At 38.0% G+C, this 16,507-nt stretch overlaps 1 protein-coding gene across 5 annotated transcripts in view; it reads right to left on the minus strand.

Moving 5' to 3' along the window:
* Positions 1–2,871: 2,871 nt before the first annotated feature.
* Pikfyve (phosphoinositide kinase, FYVE-type zinc finger containing) overlaps positions 2,872–16,507 on the minus strand; it is a 100,292-nt gene continuing 86,656 nt past the window's right edge. For all 5 annotated transcript variants that reach the window (XM_052191908.1, XM_052191909.1, XM_052191907.1 and 2 more), the window contains 9 exons: positions 15,798–15,895; positions 13,098–13,262; positions 11,353–11,412; positions 10,488–10,664; positions 9,304–9,407; positions 8,499–8,627; positions 7,202–7,463; positions 6,752–6,826; positions 2,872–6,209 (listed from right to left, as the gene is read on the minus strand). In XM_052191908.1, coding sequence (XP_052047868.1) covers positions 6,094–6,209; positions 6,752–6,826; positions 7,202–7,463; positions 8,499–8,627; positions 9,304–9,407; positions 10,488–10,664; positions 11,353–11,412; positions 13,098–13,262; positions 15,798–15,895 — 1,186 coding nt within the window. In that variant the 3' untranslated portion in view covers positions 2,872–6,093. The remainder of the gene's footprint in view (positions 6,210–6,751; positions 6,827–7,201; positions 7,464–8,498; positions 8,628–9,303; positions 9,408–10,487; positions 10,665–11,352; positions 11,413–13,097; positions 13,263–15,797; positions 15,896–16,507) is intronic.

The following is a 16,507-nucleotide window of genomic DNA, read 5'->3' on the forward strand; positions in this document are numbered from 1 at the left end:
ATGAGTCAACCCATTCATGAGATCTGTGCCTTCATGACCTAATTATCTCTTAAATCCTCTCCCATCCCATATCTTCATACCTCACAATAGGGATTAAATACAAAATGAATTTTGAGAAATCATCCAAGCCACGGTACTTAACATTTCTCATTTCACTCATTTATTTGCGGGGATATACATCTGTGCATGTGCGTGTGTGCCACAGTGCACATGTGAAAGTGAGAGAACACGAATGCCCCTTTCCTCCTTCCTTCCATCATATGAGTCCCAGGATCAAGCTCAGGTTGATCCATCTCGGCAGGCAAAGAACTTAACATACATTTTGTTTACCCCAACCCTGATCATAAAGAATATTATTACAAAGTATTCTGAAGACAAATATTTATATGCGGCAGTGTGCACTTACATCCTTCTTACAACCTCCCTCATCTTTTACAGCAGTTGGGACTTAACCATGATCTAGCTCCCCTGAGATTCTGCAGCGTAAGTGGAACACACAGGGAGAATATAGAAGCAAAGCTGTAGCCTCAGCCTGTTCCCACTAACAGAAGGCCAACTGAACAACAGAGCGAGGGGAAAACCTAAACAGTGGAAGCAGAGATAAGGTAGGAAGCCACTCTATCCCATTCAAGTCCCCAGATAAATGAAACTTTTGATAGTTCTTGCAAGTGAGTACAGGCCTAATAATTAAACCCAATGTTGTATTCCCAACTTCTGCAGAAAATACTTAACCATTTTACCCAGATAGACTATCAGCCTGATCATGCTGGAAAAAGAACTTTTCCTCTTCCAACTTGGGTTTGAGCGCTCTATGGTCTGCAAATTGGCATAAAACAGAAGCTCATTACCAGGAGGGAGGGAGCTGCCTACAAGGAGCAGCTCCTTGGAGAGCTTTCAGGTTTTACAAACCAGCGAAGGCCTCAGAGGGCAAGCAGGGACATTTCTGATGAGGCTCATTTTCAAATCCTTTTGAATCTAACAGTTTTAACTAGCCACTCATTTCCCTGTGTGGAGATCTCTGAGGGCTTTGTGAGAACAGAACTTAACTTTCAAACGTATTTTCAAAGCAGCTCTGCTTGAGTCAGACAAGGCCCCCTACTATGGTTGCTTCACATATTTGCAGTTTATTTCATGACTTTCCACTGGGTGGTTGACCCGTTTCCTCTATTTAAAATACCACACAAAGCTCTTCACAGAGCTGGGTGGCTCGCTATGAAGAAAAGACTTGGGCTAAAAGATTGGAGAGAAGAAATGAGCACAAATCAAAAAGAAAGGCCTAAACACACTGCAAGCCAACCCCAACTAAGAGTTGCCCACGGTCATAGTGCCTCTTCACAGCAATAAAACCTAAGACAGAAGACTAGCAGGTATTTGGACTGAGACACTGACTGAAACAGGTTCAGCTCAACATTAATTAAGATGGCCAGGATTTGGAATGTTGAAACAACAGGTATTTGGGTTGTGCTAGAATTGTGTTGAAAAGTACGGTTTAGTTGAGGCAAACCTCCTTCATGAAGGTGAAAGCATCACATAGGAACAGAGGAAGAATAGGATAAGACTAATATTCAGACCTTCTTTCTACAAATGAAAAAAAGAAGATTTCTGTTAAAGTTTCTAGGATAAAGAATTTTTCAGGGGGTAGGGGAAGAGGTTATAAAGAAAGATGGAGAAAAGGCTATAGACTTGTGATCTTGAACAAAGTTACCTATTTCATGGTGGCCAGGGTGAATCCAAATGGCCCATTATTTTAGTAACAGTGCCTATGTTCTTCTAAAAGCTCTGATGTACCCTAGTCTGCTGGCCAAAAGGCACAAGAGACCTTTGTCAGGTGAAAGCCTTGTCCTTTACACCTGTACATGAATGACATTTGTCAGTTTTCACATATACCTGAGTGCATTAAATCATTATTTATTCAAATCCCCATAATACTCACTATCTAATACAGAAATAAAGAGCTTAGAAATTCCAACAGGCATAAGGCAGTCAAAATTATTTCAAAGGGATCTGTGATAGTCTAGAGTTCTCTGACAAAACCAAAAAAGGTATTGCCCTAGAAGGTATGAATACATAATTTGAGAGGCTTACAGGTGTCAGTTGTGCTAGTCCAACAATGGCTGTCTACCAGTGGAAAACCTAAGAATCTAGTAGGTGCTCCATCCATTGCTGATGTCTCTGTTGGTCTTCATTATGCACCAGAATCCTCAAGAAGCAGGCTCTAATGACAGTGGAGGAATGGACTTGCCAGCCAGTGTAAGGGCAAGCAGGCAGAGAGCGCTTCCTTCTTCCATGTCCTGTATACAGGCTGCCCCCAGATGTAGCCCAGATTAAAGGTGAATCTTCCCATCTCAATAGAATCAAATTACAAGTGGGTCATCCCAGCCGGGCAGTGGTGGCGCATGCCTTTAATCCCAGCATCCGAGAAGCAGAGGCAGGTGGATTTCTGAGTTCAAGGCCAGCCTGGTCTACAGAGTGAATTCCAAGACAGCCAGTGCTATACAGAGAAACCCTGCCTTGGGGGTGAGGGGGGGGGGGAGTGTATATGGTCATCCCACTTCAAATTAAGGGGGAAAAAATCCCTCACAGGTACACCAGTTGCTTATATTTAATTCCAGATATAGCCTAGTTGAGAATCAAGAATAGCTTTCACGGGTCAACCCATAACTCCTATTTGGTATTTAGATGTTTAGAAGGAGATACAAAATTCCTGAATTTAAGTTTGGAGTTCTTTTCTATGCATGCACACAGTAAGATCAGATGAAATCCTGCAGGAGTGGGGTTCCTCTTCTTCCACAAGCATGCGTGCGTGTGTGTGTGTGATGAAATTCAGGTCTTGGCAGCAAGCACTATTACACAGATCCGAAATCCAGGAGAGTAAGTAAATTCCAGTTTATTGTAGGTCCTCTTTATTTACAGTACAAGTCTCTAAGAAGCTACAGTAGTTATCTTTAAATAACATGTCAATCATATAAAACAGCTGGAAACAAAGTTACAGAAATATATACATTATAATACATTAAGTACTTTTACTATTAAATTAGGAGGCTACTGTGATTTACAATGTTATTTCCTCTAGTTTAAAACCTGTTGAAAGACATTATGTACATTTTCTTTTACAAAACTGACAGAGCAGCATTAAACAAAACTGCTCCTGATTGTAGTTTCTTTTTTTTATTCCTATAATACACTGCACCCGTTACAAAAACAACCAAAAAAAAAAGGCATTGCACTACATGGTTTGAATACTGCATAAGTCACTTTGGAGGTTGAGTGTCCCAGTAAGACTCAGCCCAGGCTCACACAGTTTTCACACTTGAAACTCAGCTGACTTGCCACAGATGACCTCCTTGGCACCTCCATAGAAGCCCACTGCTCATGCTGAAGTGCCGAGAAACCATCCACCACAAAGCCACCTCAGCCAAGGCTGATATGAATGACCCCATCACACAGATGTTAACGCTGGAAATCCCCTGCTCGAACCTTCAGTAGGAAATTTTGAGAATCTATAAGTACTGAATAAACTACAAAAGGATTCCCCAGTTTGTTTTCTTTACTCAGGCAGACAGGAAAAATTCAAAATCTATTCTTGAAACAAAATTTTATGTCATCAAAAAGGTTCATATTTATAAATAAGATTTTTATACACAGCAACATGTTAGCCTAAATTTCTCATGTTGCCATCAGTTACTTTAGAATTCATATTGTATTTTGAGCATTAGATTTTTTCCTTATCCACACTTTTCAGCATTAATATTCTCTAGGCCATGGCAGGGCGTCAAGGAGTACATGAGCCATCCAATTCAAGCACGCAGAGCACCGTACACACATATACACAGCAGACACTAAACACAAGCAGCCAGGAGCCACACATTTACACCATGCAAACAGTTCAATTATGTTTCTCCTTCCTTAACACCAGCCAGACATTAATTTTAAAAGAACAAATCAAGCTTTCAAAGCAGTAACTCTTGTTTCAGAAAATTTAGTCACCAAAATACCTCAATATTTACTTACTTTAAACAATATTTTAAAAAGTAAAGTTGCTTTTCAACCAGGGACAAGAGAAGATGTTACTATCATAAGATGTTACATGTTCCTGTCAGGAGTTACTCCCCTGGAACTCAGTCCAGCTACGCACTGTATTGAAACCAAAGAGAACATCAGAAACAACACAACCCAGCTAGGAAAGGCATCTCTCCAGTCATACAGGAAGCAGGGGGTCCTAGAGCCTAATCAATTGCACAGAAACATGAACAGAGGCAAAACAGAGCTGGCATTTCAAGCCAGACACAAAAGCCTTTGTCCCTGGAGGCAGAGAAAGTGTGCTCCACAGACCCTTCAAGTCTGTGCACTCCTTTACTGGCCTTCGACATCACAGCTGACTCTTCAATGTCTGGCCCATCTTCCCAAGGCACTGAAGAGGCCAAGGTCCAACATCAGGCAGACACAACCCTTGTTTAGCCACACACTCAACAGGTAACCAAGAGCCAGCTACTGCATCACTGTCTGCAGCAAACCTGCCACACTGTGCTGACTTGGGTGCAGACTATCCTGTCAGCATCCACCCAGCCCTTTGTGAATTAATGTGCTATTAGATGAAGTCTAAAAAAATGGAATCCTTATAACTTTATAAATGTCCAAATATCCTCATTACAGAAAAGCCAAGAGAAACACTCACATATTATTGGGAAAAAAGCATTTCCTCACACTTCAGGATTTCCGGTCACTTTTTAGATGAGGCTGCTGACTAGTAAACTACTCCTAATGTAGGAGTAACTTTACCTCTCAGCATTTCTCAGCAGCACTGGTCAGTGTGGTAGAAACTTAAAGATGAGAATATTCATACTGAAAACTTTTAAATGTATAAACCCCACTTAACTGCTAGTAATGTTGAAAGATACTTTACAACTATATATATATATTAAAAAAACAAAAACAAACAAAAAAACCACATTTTTGATTCTCAGTTTCTCTTTGCTATTAAAAAAAAAATCCTTCATTATTAATTCTTCACTTAGGGCTTCAGTGACTACAGATTCATTTCCTGCTTACTTATTGCCCCCAAAATGAGAGGGAAATCTAGACCATGAACACATATGCAGACTAAGTGCTGTTTGGCACATTGCACAAATGTTTGAAACAAGCTCCTTAAAGCGCTAAGAAAAGCTTTCAAGCTAAGGCCTGTAAGCTCTTGTCACCTGCATAGAAGGTAGAATATGGTAAAACACAGTAAAACAAGGTAAATTGGAGAATACAGAATATGGCAGGATTCTTAATTTAAGTCAAATTCCTAATACAACAAGCACCAATCTGTCTAACTGGCCATTAATGGAATAAATCAGATTTTTCCTAAATGTTTCAGATATTTTAAGAACAAACCTAAAGTCAATACACAGGAAACATATACCAAAGCAAGAAGGTCTGCAAGTGTCTTCTCAGGGAAAAGGTAACAAATGGGATTCCAGACAGTCACCGTCTACAGATAGTCATAGTCTACCACAGTCACAATCTACCAGACAGTCACAGTCTACCAGACAGTCATAGTCTACCAGTCACAGTCTACCAGACAGTCACAATCTACCAGTCACAGTCTACCAGACAGTCACAGTCTACCAGACAGTCACAATCTACCATTCACAGTCTACCAGTCAGTCACAGTCTACCAGACAGTCACAGTCTACCAGGCAGTCACAGTCTACCAGGCAGTCACAGTCTACCAGTCATAGTCTAGCTAGTCTACCAGACAGTGTCTATCAGACAGTGCTCTTTCTTCTTCAAGCAATTGAGTTAGTAAGTATGACAACTCATAGCTTACTCTGTCTACATAGTCATCTCTAATCATAGCCCTTTGAAAAGAACATTGTAGTTAACGTTTACAATTTCCCATTTCACAGGCAGATAATAGCAAATAGCAAAAGCAAATCCATGGGGTTTTACCCTGCAGTCATGGACAGTCTAAAGCCAATCTATCAACAGTCACAGAACTGAAAGATCTTTGTGTTCAGTGGTATATATGACAAAGAGATAAAACATCATATAGTTTGGGTTTCTTCTTCAGATCCACTTTTGTTCAGTCTTTTTCAAATCTGTGTGATTTCAGCAATTCAGATCCAACCCTGTCCAATGGTCTGGCACCATCAAGAAATACTTGTCCATTGCTTCACAAAATCTAGTCCTATACAACTCTGGAGAGACCACAGTTGGCATTTTACCTAAGATAGTGAGAGACAAAAGGAAGAAATAAAGCTGTTTTAATTCAATTGGGCAACTAACTTAACCAAACATAAACTGTTCTAAGCCAAAGCACTCTGAAAGGAGGCAGTCTTTTTGAAGATGAGTTCTCTTGAGGTAAGGAATATCTAAATTCAGAAATTAACTAGAGTATCTAGAAGCTATCGAGTCTTAATTAAAGACAATCTTTTATTTCAAAATCTCTGGCTTTTAAAAAACTTCTTATTTTGGAAACCCCTGGCATTTAAATCCAGTTATTTTCTCACTTATATATTTCTTTATATTAAAGTCATTTTAGAAATGGCAAAATCAGAGACAGCCACATTATGTTTGTTTTGTTTTGTATACATATAGAGAGGAGTCTTATGTACCCAAAGCTAGCCCTGAATTCATGATACTCCTACCTAAGACTCCTAAGCATTGAGATTGTAACACACCACCATGCCTGGCTACCATGCCTTAGGGTCTTATACATTCAAGGAATATATGAGATCAGTGTTAAAAATAAACAACATTTTCTCACCTTGTCCGCCTAAAATCCCGGTTGACTTCACAACCATCTCAAGCTTTTTGTCCCATGTAAAAGTTCGAATGTAATCTAGGGACAGAAATAAAGGCAGCATGAACAGAAACGCTGTTGTGACCATAAGCCAGAACAGCAGCAATGCCTATGACTATTTATACTGCATCTTTACAGTGCTGTTCCAAGGGCTATCCCTACATTATTCTGTTTAATTCTCACAACTGCGTCAGTGTCTCTTTTTAAAGTAATTATCATTACCTTTTAATTGATATATTTTTAGAAATGAAGAAACTGAACAGAAAAGACTAGAATGAAAACTTGAAATTACAAATGAAAGCCTCCAAAAATATTCAGTGATCGTAATATTAAACCAATTCAACAGAATCTTTGAACTTCTACTCTAGTTTGAATCCTGAGCTGTAAACGAGGCACAGTTAGTTACTGACTTACCTATGATGCCGACTACCAGCTCATTGCTAGTGTCATCTCGACCAACCAGCAAAGAATAGTCTATAATGAGATGGCTGGAAAGGAAATGGGCGTCGCTATGGATGGAGGTTCTCAGCACAGATTTGGAATGGGAACGAATATATAGAGGGTTGTCTCGAACCATCTTTAGGAGGTTTTCATCCAGCAGAACCACATCACAGCTCTCTTTCCCAGTGTCAGTTTTTACATTTCGATTCCTAAGTGAACCCTTCAAATCAAAAACCTAACAAAACAAAAATTCTTTATTATTTGTACAAACTGCCACAATGGTTAACTGGTGCAATTAAAAGGCAAAAAGGCAAAAAGATTCCTTGTAATTACTGCCATAGTATGTATTTTTTAATTTTATTTCAAAATTTAACTTTTCTAATTTAAATCATAAATATACAACAATATAATTATATAATACATAAAATACATGGCATATAATACATCAAATTCATGATGATACAATAATATCATACAAAAAATACATAGGTACTCAGTTATTAAAACAGAATAATCTGTCAATTTAATCAATTTTAAAATATATTAATGAGTTTATCATTGGATCGTCCTACTGTATGAAAGAAAACACAAATACTCTTAGGAAACTTAAAATACTAAACCTCTATACAATCACTTACGGCAATATAAAGTGAGAACATAAATTTCAGACTATCTGGAGGGTAAGAAGTGTCAAAAAAGCTTGATGACCAGCCCATCCTCTAGCCAGTGCTAGGCAGCTAGTCCTGACTCGTGAACGGGTTACAGCTACTGGCCATAACATTAAGCACACAGTGCAGCTCAGCCAGTGCTCTCATACAAAGACATTCTCAGTGGCAAATTCCTATGCTGAGTTAGATGTAAGCACAAGGCTCAGGTCTTCATGGCAGAACAGCTGCAGAGGCACTTCCAAGACACTGTTTAACATTTGGACTAGGTGTCTGGCTATCTGCAGAAGGTAGCAACTCCATCCTCACGCCATCAAGACCATCATGGACTCTAAAAGCAGACAAGTGACTGACAGGCTGTAATCTCTACAAGCCTCAGCTAATTCAATTTTAACGAACAACACCCTTCTTGGACTACCAACAACCTGATTCTAGAACCCTGGATATGTTCAATTTTAAGATGAGTTACATACCAATTCTTCTTTCTTCCAAAAGTAAGTTAGATGTGCACTCCTGACTAACACACTCCTCAGATTTACCACATTCAAGAACCAAAGGACAAAAGTCCTCACAGCTGAATGCCTCACAAAGTCTTGGGTCCTCACCTGTGCCATCTTTCTCCCATAGAAAAGATTTTCCATGACAAGGAGATCTAACTTCTTCTCAGTGTTGTTCTGAGAGTTCTTGTAACCAATTCTATAGACACCGAGAATTTTAGCCAAAGCCGTGGGCCTCTAATCAAGAAAAGATCCAAATAAATCATTACCAAAATAAAATTATTTGTACATCGTATTATACCTGATTTCTCCATGTAATACCAGGAATAGGCCTTTGAAACACTTCAGTGTCAAATTGCAGTTGAATATAACGCATACCTATATAGTAGGTACTTAAATTGTACAGTACAATAGCCCTGCACAGTTGTTCAAACTCAAAAACTTTATCATCATATGGGCATTTCCCCCAAATAATTTGCAATAAATTATTACTTGACAACAATTAAAACCTACATTCATTGCTCATGACATGGGACAAGCATGAGCTACTCATTGGTTTCTTTTCTAGTTCAGCAAGCAACTCCCATTTATCAACATGTGTTTCATATTTTTGTCTCAATAAAAATGTTATTAAATGGGTACCTAATTTCATCTGGTCTTAATATTTTAAGTAACATATATGTATATAGGTATGTATATACCAATCAAAAGCTAATTGCTTGAGATTACATGGTTTCCTCAATGGCAGAGGTAGGAAAAATATCTAAAAACTGTGCACTCCATCACAGCCAATAGAATGAGAAAGCCCGGTCCCTGTGACCTGCTCTTACCGGAGGCAACTCCTATCAGGACAAACTGAGGATATAAAGAGCCCAGTGCACTGTGACCACAACCGATGATTTAGTGTTTCTACCTTTTGTTGGACAGCATTTGTGATATAATTGAAGTAGTGTGGTGCAAAGTCAAGGAAAGACTGGACTTCCAGACGAGGCATTTGCTTCAGAATAAATCGATCATCTACAAGGAAGAAATCCCACATTATTTATCACAGTACACATTGTCCATTGTTAAAATGAAAGTAAAATCATTCCAGAGACTCCAAATTGTCTGTTTATTTTCTGTTTCAAGGTATTCTTTTAAACCACACAGTGAAAAGCAATTCTCCAGTGATAAAAATGCTAGAAGCCCTGAGGATAAATGAATAAACACCTACTTCTCAAATCTACACTCAAATCTAAATTCATACCACAAATTCATTTACTTTTTAAAACTCTAAAAGAAAATGTTGTAACTCCATTTCAATGACTCTTGAAGTTATTAAAGTTTTTATCAAGCAACTAATGTACACTTTTCTGCATTCAGTATACATTTGCAAATGTACACAAATTTAGCATTCAATAAGTATGCAAAGCAGAATGTTAAACATACAAAAGGTCACGCTGTTTTCTATTAGGTAAGCCTGTGTAGGAAAGAAGTTGGTCTTTCTATATTCTGGCCAAACATTTGTACTGTTACCTTTCTCTCATCAGTTCTGTGGCACCCAACTGAGTTTCCCATAAGATGTCTGCTATGGTTTAAATTTGAAATGTCTCCCACAGGCCTGTGCTTTCAAGCTTGTTCAGTCTGGGGACACTATTGTGGGAAGGTATGGAAGTGGATGCCAGCTGCTGAACAGAGAAAGATTATACTCACCCCATTCCAGCCTCACTCTCTGTTTCCTGTCTGTCATGATGTGAATGGCTACCTATCAGAACATGCTCCTGCTGCCAACCACTCGGGTTGAAACATGAGCGGAAATAAATCTATCCCCACGTAAGGTGTTTCTCACAGGTATTTTGATCACAGAGATATAAAAGTAACTAATATAGTTTCTATGTGCATTTGGAAAACTCAGAGTTAGAAAAAGTTCAGGAAGTATCTGACCAATGTCTGAGATTGCACAATCTTTTAGGATTTTATTACTCTTCTCAGGAACAGAAAGAAACTAGAGAACTTTGTTTGCCAACAGCTAATACATAATGCTACTTCAAGTGCTTCACAAATTGTTTCAAGAAAAAGGACAACAAGTGCTCTGCACTAGTGAGTAAAAAGATTTACCTTCAGTGGCATAGAAAGCAGCTCCTGACTTGCCTCCCCGGGCCTGCCAGGGAGATGAGTGGGAAAGGGAACGGATGAAGTCTTCCTCACTGCTGCCCAAAATCACTTCACGCATCTTATGGAACTCTCCCGCATAGTACAGCCGGCAGTAAAACTTGGCGTTAGCATCAGAAAATTCTACAAAGAGATGAGAGGGAGGGAGGGAGGGAGGGAGAAGGAGGAGGAGGAGGAGGAGGAGGAAGAGGAAGAGGAAGAAAAGAAGGAGGAGGAGGAGGAGGAGGAAAAGGTACATAAAGCAGAAAATCTCTCCTCCCCTCTCCAAGCACCAAACACAACCCTTGAAGATTCTCAGTGATAAGATCCTTCCTAATGAAGTAAAAATCCTGGTCTATCCCAACTGTGTCAAGGTGAGCTTCACAGTATCAGGGAATCTCTCTAACCATTCTTACTTATCTTCAAAGACTTCAGTATAAAACTGTTCTACTTCTACCCTGGCCACTGTATTTTCTTCATTATACTTTATGCAGTTCTTAAGACACTGTCTTTTTTGAGTATATGGTAGCAAGGACTGAGCCTGGGGTCAGAACTGCCTGGCAGGACAGCACTTTATCCTCAGCTTAAATAACATCTTAATGCTACCTGCCACGCTATGTGTTTCAATTACATATAAGATAATATTTAAATTTTTAAAATTTATAATTCTTAACAAATTATAATTTAAGTGGTGAAAATAAATAATACAAATTTTCTGTATTCAATAAAACTCAACCTAACACTCATTAAAAAAAAAAAAAAGTACATTTATTCAAATGAAGTTATTTATCTTATAGTCCCGGTTCTTAGACAAATGTTATTGCAGACTTACGGAGCTCCACATGAGGATTTGTGAGTTGTTTCTTCTGTGTATCTCCTCCGTCTCCTTCATCTAAAGGTTTAGTATCATTAGTAAAAGCAAAGCATCAGTTATAAGTTCATTTCGTCTTTCTTCCCAATATAGCAACAAAAGCTGGCAAATCAGTAATAAAAACATCCTAATCAAATTATTATAAAGCACACATCAGAATGTGCAAATGACTACAGTAAAAAAAAATGTATGTTTTTTCCTGGGGTTTCAATATTTCAGGCTGGATCATTTTTCTGACGTGTAAGTGACTGTGACAGCAGTACAGTAAGCTCAGCTTGTACCCCGCGAATCCCCACGGTTTCTATCCGTATTTATGATATTTTTTCTAGGTACAAAAAAAATGCTTTTTTGATATATTATAGTCTTGGTAGGCATCCTAATAAGTAGAAGAACAAACCATCCCTAATTTAAATTTCAAAAATCTCTTGTTAAGCATCACAGCCCTTCATATCCCTCCACACTATAGGATACCTATACTCCAATGGGAGCATACAGATACTAAACAAATATTTTTCAGCTGCTACTCTTTTTGTTTTGTTTTGCTTTATTTTGAAGCAAGGTGTTACCATATGACCTAAACTAGCCATGAACTCTCAATCCTCATGCCTCAGCCTCCTGAGTGCTAATATATAGTTGTGTACCACCAAGCCAATCTGCAGTTTTGTTTTTTATATATAATGTATGTTGATCATATTCTTTCCCCTCCCTTAATTCCTGCAAGAGTCTCCCCAACTCCCTACCTACCCAACTTCAGGCTTGTGTCCTCCTTCTTTCTCAAAAAAGACCAAAAAAACAAAACTTGAAAATCAAGACCAAAATCTAAAACAAAACATGCACACCTACCATGAAGAAAAAAGAAAAATAAAAAAGGGCAGAGTCTATTTTATGTTGGTCAATTATTCCTGGGCATGGGGCGTACCCTGAAACATGGTTGATAAACCCAGTAACACTCCACTAGAGAGAACTGATTCTTCTTGCCCAGCAGGAATAAATTGCTAACAGCTTCTTGGTTAGGAGTAGGGATTTTCAAACCAGACAAAATCCCTACATGAAAAAGGAAGTGCAATTGCTATTTTTTAAACTTCTCTTCCATTATCTAACTTACAAGTCACCAAACAATTCCTCTAAAGAGACAAACAGTGAATACTTCACTAAGCTACAACTTCTAACTGGCGAATTTAATGTGCAGCAACAGGAAATAAAGGCACATGGCCCTATTCTGATAAAATTTTATTTTTAATGAGGTAGCAGAGTTGCCAAATGTAAACATAATTAGGTAAACATAGTTTTTAAAGATCAAAATGAAGGTGCATATAAGTTACCACAATCTTATAGGGACTGGAAAAGAAGGAAAACATCTGGAGGGGGTAATAGGATATTGAAAAGTTGAGTACATATTCTGAATTGTGTTTATATATACACAAAAGCCATTTAGCCCTTAAAAGACATTGCTTTTGCTTCTTTAAAGATATGGACAGTGAGGCTTTCTAACACAAGCAGGCATCTAACATTCTAACAGTACAGACAGATGAAGCCAGACAGACTCCAACTATCATGCTGTTTCTGGTCTATTATACTACAGAGTTAAAACAGAGAGGATGCCCTGACTTCAGCAAAGAATTATTTACTTAAACCTATTAAAGAAAACACAAAGTTAAAGAAAATAAATTAAAGCTTGAAATAAGCACGTATGATTGATAGCACACCTTGAGGCTCCAGACCTGGGTTCTCTGTCCCCTCCTTGCCAGTCTGCCCAACCTGGTAGTAAGCACTGTCTGCCCCACGTAAGGTCTCTCTCTTCTGAGAAGACAGATCAGGGCTCTTTCCTGCTGTTCCTCTGAAGAAGGACAACATTCCTGAAGCTTTTTTGGCTTAAAAATAAAAGGTACCACATTGTTGTAAGTACAGGTCACTAAAACTGAAAACTAAAAGTTTTCAACCTTTTGTTGGCAATAATCATTGTGTGATGTTACTGAGTCTGCATTATACAGATACTCTCATTTACAAATTGCAATTCCCATGCTGCTGCTGTTTGTAAGTCCTTTCCCCCATTTTCCCTCATCAGAAACAAGACAAATGTTCTGCTAACTGAAGGTTAACATGCTAAATTCTCCAGAACCATTCAAAATCCTTTCAAAAGTAGTCATATTTTAAGCAGTAGAATGAATCACCAGCAAGTTCTCATAATAATACAGTAGTTAAAAAGCTAATAAAGTATCACATATCATAGAGGGCTGGAAAGACAGCACAGCTAAGAGCCCTGTACACTCTTGCTGAGGACTTGAGTTCTGTTCCCAGTAGCCAAATCACACAGTTCAAAATTGCCTTACTCCAGCTGTACAAGATCTAACACCTTCTGACTTTATGGGCACCTAGACTCAAATGAACACACCCTACACAGATGCACCACGTAATTAAAAATAACTAGGTGCTGGAGAGATGACTCAGCAGTTCAGAGCACATACTGCTCTTCCAGTAGACCTCTGTTTGGTCCTCAGCACCCATAAAGCTGCCCCTAACTCTAGCCCCAGAGGATCTGACACCCTCTTCTGTCCTCCAAGGAGACACACATAGCATGCAGACACATAGACATATACATCAATAAAAAAAAAAAAACTTTTTAATAGGATGGCAAAAATTTATACTTTTGCTTTTTTGTTTATAGGTTTGAGTTTTACTGAGCATATTAATATGTATGACTCTAATAATTTATCACTTACAAAATTCATAGAGTATCAACCATAAAAGTGCTTAATATCCACTGGTGCATAAGTCTTTGCTAACAGAACAGCAGTTTTTGTAGGGATAGCCATGTATAGAGACCCAGAGAGCAGATGATTTATATAACTGGCTCTAAGACTCAGTCCTGACTAGTACAACTGAAGAACACAGATGTACTTTTAACAATGTGAACAAATAAACCTTGCATCACTCTTCTCTCAGCTTCAACACAAGTTGAAATATCATGTCTTTAAAGAAAATAGAAAAATATTTCAAATAAAATACTCCTCTATTACCAAAACAATGCTGAGCAGCTCACAGCAGCAACTGCTGCTTAGACAAATGCTACCTCCGAGAACCAGCTGACTCCGGTTAAGCTTTACAGTCCGCTGGGCTGCTGGGACTGCTGACCCAAAGAGTCAGCAGACAGTTAACAAGGGCATTGCCACGTCCCAGCTCTCTCTGTCTAGCCTTCAGCAGTTATTAATCTGAACCTCAGATTCCTTCCTAAAAATAGACATAGCAGATAACTCTTATGTGAGTCTGGTAAAGTTTAAAAGACAAAACCAAAAAAGTTTTCATGATGTCAATAAGAACATAAAATTTAAAAACTGTACATTGCTGCTGTGTGTGTGTGTATGTGTGTATATATATATATATATTTATTTATTTATTTATATTCTTTGTTTACAATCCAAAAGCTTTCCCCTTTCCCAGTTCCCCCATATGTCCCATAAATCCTCTTCTCTCCATCCATTCTCCTATCTTTCCCCCTCCCTTTTCTCTGTCCTGGTACTCCCCTACAATGCTGGATCAAGCCTTTCCAGGATTAGGGCCCCCTTCTTCCTTCTTCATGGGAATCATTTGATATGCTAATTGTATCTTCAGTATTCAGAGTTTCAGGGCTAATTAATATCCACTTATCAATGATTGAATCCCATGTATATTCTTTTGTGATTGTGTTACCTCGCTTAGGATATTTTCCAGTTCCAACCATTTGCCTAAAAAATTCATGAATTGTTTTTAATTGCTGAATAGTACTCCATTGTGTATATATACCACATTTTCTGTATCCATTCCTCCACTGAGAGATATCTAGGTTCTTTCCAGCTTCTGGCTATTATAAATAAGGCTGCTATGAACATAGTGGAGCATGTGTCCTTATTGTATGCTGGGGAATTCTCTGGGTATATGCCCAAGAGAGGTATAATTGCTGCTGTTTCTTAGGTTGTGTATTTTAAACTGAAAGACAAATCCTCTTTCTTCACAAAGGGCTTCTACAAGTTTTAAATTCTGTAAATTGAATGCATATTTCAAGGAAAACTAAAGAAAAAGCAAAAAATCTTTAAAAAGGATGTCAAAAATGTTTATTTTTCAAAGACCAATTCTTACTAAGTAGCATTTCTTACCAATTTTGTTTTCTTCCACAAATCATGAATATAACAATTATAGAAATGTCTGCATGTAGGGCCAGTGGTGTCTCAGCAGTAATGGGCACCTGCCTCTGAGCCCAAGAACCTGAGAAAGATCACGAGACCCACACTGTGGGAGAAGAGCACTAACTTCCACAAGCTGTCTTCTGCTTTCCACATTCATGCTAATAGACACACATGTGTACACATACAAATAAATAATAACAAATGAATGAACGAACAAATGAATATAACAAAAGCCGTAAGTCTTACTTGGTTGAGGCTCTGCTTCTACTGTACGGTTTGTCTGGCCTCCACTGATTTCAGGTAATCTAACAGGGCTGCTACTCTTTGGTCTGTTATCTAAAGCACTACCATAAAAAACAAAGAAAGAAAAGAAAAGAATTTGAAGATAGCCAGATTAAAAACAAAAAAAACCCCAAGTATTCTATTTCCTAAACTACTGTCTTCCTTACCCAACACCACACTCATCAGAAATTAGATTCATAATTTTGAAAAACACAAATTACCAAAAAATCTTGAAACATCTACTAGGTTTAAAAAAAATAAAGTACTAGAACTATAAAAGTATATAAAAAATGTAAAAAAATAAATAAATAAATAAATAAATAAAAAGACTTTAATAAAATTTTCCCAAATTCAGAACTATAAGTAAATTACCAAAATATACCACTACCATTTTTCTTACTTTAGTTATAAAGATAATTCAGACTAAATCTTATCAGGAGAATTTATTTCAGTAGGATAAGCCTATGCAAATTTCTGTCTAAAACGCAGAACATGCTAGGTAGATTGATTTGAGTATTTATTTTCTAAATATTAGGATCTTTAGTACTACAGAAAATTTGCAAACACTTAAAATTATAAAGCCAAGCAATAGCACACACTTTCCGAGTTTTTAGACAAAACAGCCACGTCTTATCTTTAAAAAAAAAAATTGCAAGTTTTAATCTGCAGTGCAC

This window comes from Apodemus sylvaticus, chromosome 9 (assembly GCF_947179515.1).
Source record: "Apodemus sylvaticus chromosome 9, mApoSyl1.1, whole genome shotgun sequence".
NCBI classification, from domain to species: Eukaryota; Metazoa; Chordata; class Mammalia; order Rodentia; family Muridae; genus Apodemus; species Apodemus sylvaticus.